Source organism: Lathyrus oleraceus, chromosome 3 (genome assembly GCF_024323335.1).
Source record: "Lathyrus oleraceus cultivar Zhongwan6 chromosome 3, CAAS_Psat_ZW6_1.0, whole genome shotgun sequence".
Classification (NCBI taxonomy): Eukaryota; Viridiplantae; Streptophyta; class Magnoliopsida; order Fabales; family Fabaceae; genus Lathyrus; species Lathyrus oleraceus.
The window spans coordinates 496,321,828-496,325,556 of NC_066581.1; the positions used below are offsets into that span (position 1 = coordinate 496,321,828).

At 31.1% G+C, this 3,729-nt stretch overlaps 1 protein-coding gene across 1 annotated transcript; it reads right to left on the minus strand.

Annotated features, from left to right (window-relative positions):
* Positions 1-1,577: 1,577 nt before the first annotated feature.
* On the minus strand, positions 1,578-2,180 carry LOC127131822 (uncharacterized). Its single transcript, XM_051060721.1, has 2 exons — positions 1,826-2,180; positions 1,578-1,777 (listed from the first exon to the last, which is right to left on the minus strand). The coding sequence occupies exons 1-2, from the start codon at positions 2,178-2,180 to the stop codon at positions 1,578-1,580; spliced, it is 555 nt and encodes a 184-aa protein (XP_050916678.1).
* Between the last annotated feature and the right edge of the window lie 1,549 nt (positions 2,181-3,729).

Consider the following 3,729-nt stretch of genomic DNA (forward strand, 5'->3'; position numbering starts at 1 on the left):
CCTTCATAATAAGGTTTTCAAAAAAACTCCACATCTCGGGATTCAACAATTACATTATAATCCATATTTAAAAGTCTATATGCTTTGTTGTTGGATGCATATCCTATGAAATCACATTTGATCCCTCGAGGATCCAATTTAGTTCTTTTAGGATCCATATTCTTGTAACATGCCACATACACCCACACTCTAAAATAACCTATATTTGGTGATCTACCTTTCCATATCTCATATGGAGAGATATCAGTTAACTTTAAAGGAATCCTATTCATTATATGACACGCGGATATTAATATTTCACCATATAAATTAAATGGCAATTCAGAATGCATTAACATAACATTTATCATTTCTTGATATGTTCGATTCTTTCTCTCGGCTAGACCATTTTGTTGTGGTGTACGAGGCACACAACATTCATGTATAATGCCATATTCTTCATAATATGTGTCAAATTTTGTAGAAAAGTATTCACTGCCCCCTATCACTTCTAAGGACTTTGATAATTCAACTTAATTGATTTTCTACTTCCGCTTATAAATTTTAAAGGCATTAAAAGTATCATCTTTATTCTTTAGAAGATATATATGTGTGTGAACCTAGAGAAATCATCAATAAAGGTAATGAAATATTGGTTTCCCCCATGGGTTAGCATGTTATTAAATTCACACAAATCAGAGTACACCAGATCAAGCAAAATTGTTTTTCTTTCAACACTTTTGAAAGGTTTCTTGATCATTTTTTATTTGACACATATTTCACATTTTTCGAAATCATGAATATTGCATGATATCAAACCAAATTTAATTAGTCTATTCATAGTACTAATACCAATATGTACTAATCTAGAATGTCATAAATAAGTAGATTCAAACATATAACCATAACTAGGAATTTCATTAATATTATTATCGATAGTACAAAGTTTGATCATTCCCTCAATGGAATATCTTTTTCCTACAAATACACCATTACGGGTCAATATTAGTTTTCCCGGTTCATATACAAACTTAATACCCGGTTTTCCCAATAAGTCCCCATTGACAAGGTTCCTATTCATGTCGGAGACATAAAGTACATTGACAAGAGTGACTTTCTTTCCGGAAGTGAAATTTAGTTCGACGGGTCCTTTTCTAATGACTCTAGATCATACTTTATTTCCCATATGCACTTCTTTTTCATCATTTACTTCAGAATAGGTTTTAAATGATGTTTTTTTCATAAGAAACATGCACGGTAGCACATGTATCATACCTCCATCCTTGCATTTTGCCTTTGATTGCCATAATCTTGCTCACTGTAGCAATTATGTCGTCATTTGCATGAACAACATTAACTTCATTTTTGGACTTGTGATGCCTGCAATCTCGAGCAAAGTGGCCTGGTTTTCCGCACACATAGAAGTCGTATTTTGGTCCTTTTGGTCCAATAGAGTTCTTGAACTTATTATGTTCCTTCTTAGGGCCAAGATAGTTCCTCATGCCATAATGTTTCCTCTTTCCTTTTGGAATCATGACATTAGCTTTAGACTATCCAGTGGACTCTGATTTTTCTCTATCTTTCGTCTCCTTCTCGATTTAAAGGTGTTTATGAAGTTTCTCCAATGAGAAATCCTTATAACTATGCAATAATTTTTTCCTGTATCTTTTCCACAAAGGTGTCAACTTTGCAATGATTGCACCAACTTGGAAACGTTCTGAAATGTCTATTTTTACAGCTTTTATTTTCTTCACGAGAACCTGTAACTCGTGTACTTGTGCAAGAATATGCATGGAGTCTAACATTTTAAAATCAAAGTATTTAGATATTAAGAATATTTTCGTACCTTCCTCTTCAGCCTTGAATTTGAATTCGAGTGCTTTCCAGATCTCTGTTGCAGACTGGGTATCAGTGTATAGATCATAGAGACGATCAGATAGTGTATTCAGAATATGTCCACGACATAACAATTCATCTTCCTTTTGTTTCTTTCGTTCCTTCTTGACTTCATCGGTGTCATCTTCGGTTTGTTCTGGAATTGGTGTCAAGTCAGGATCTAAGACATAGTGAATCTTCAAGGCAGTTAATAGAAATGTTATTTTACCTTGCCAACGGGAGAAGTTTATTCCATGGAAACGATCTAACTTGACAAGGTCTTGGTTCATCACTTTGATGCTTGAAATTGAAGTATCGGTGGTCATAATTTGAGATACTATAAAACTGTTAGATAATGCTTCTAGATTGAATTGATCCAAGCTGGAATCGTGTACGGGTCACTTTCCTTATAGTATTTCAAGCACTCTCGGATGTCTTCGAGTTTATATGCAGGAATACTCAGGATAATTTAGCCTATGCTCGAGTTTGCACAAGACGGATGAAAACTCGAATGTAGAATAATCTAGAATTTTTTTGAAGAGGATATGTATTTTTGTGATGTGATTTTTGAATTCGGAATAACTTATTTATATGCCACATTTGTGTTATTTCACAAGGTTGCGGCCCTTGGTGAAACAACATCTTTTCAGCAACACTTTTTCCAATAGTTGTGATGTTTCGCCTATAGCAAAGTTTTTCAATAATTGCATGTTTTCACTCAGCAACACTTTAGGAAGTGTTGCATATTTTTGAATTCAAAAATAAGTGCTCAAGTGCCACTTACAAGCCGCCTCTACGCCCTCGAATCCGAAGTTGGTGTCGCCATCGACGACACCGGTAATGCGGTGTATGGAGAAGACAAGTGACATAATGTTTGGGACCACCACACTTGTCCATGTGACACTTTATCCTATTTTGTCTTTTTGTTGAGTTAATAAACATAACTCTTTATAAAAGCTTTTAATATGAGTGTCACTTTCTATGTGAGACTATTTTCCAAATATTTATTGACATTTATTCACTTTCAATTTTTTGATCATTTTTGGAACACACTCATGAACATTTATTGTTCATAAATTCAACAATTTCATTTGACAATAAGACAGTATTTTATGATTTAAAATTTACTAAAAGACTTACACTCCATTAAAAAAGGTGATGGATCTTTATCTACTTGTTACAAAATGAAGATTTTGTAGGTTAAATTAGTTTATATTTAGTTCACGTTTATGGATGTGTAAAATTGATTTTGATATGGTTCCAACTTGAAATTATGATTCGTAGTTTTTGCCTCCAAACTTAATTTTTATTTGTATCGCTTTTTTTAAATCATAATATAAAGGGATTTTATTGAAAACTATCTGAAAATACATTAGTAACCATTGAGTTCTTGGATTATAGGATTATATTTATTATTTAACTGATCCACACCATTTTAGAAAAACCAATGATATTTGATTATCCATTGTTGAAATCTGGTTACGATCCAATTTTTTAAAATCTCAAAAGCCTTTCTCTTTTAACTTTCAACAAAGACAAAATCACTGCAAAAAATTAATAATCTCCCTTGCCTTTTGGATTCCTACAATATTAAATAGACACACCATACATAATAAATTCACCACTTATAGCATTTTTTTACATTAAATCTAGTATATATTTAAAATTAATGTTTATTTTATTTAATAATTAAAAATGAATATATATATATATATATATATATATATATATATATATTTTATATATATATATATATATATATATATATATATATATATATATATATATATATATATATATATATATATATATATATATATATATATATATTAGAACAGCACGGATATTTGAACATTTATTGGAAAATATTATTTT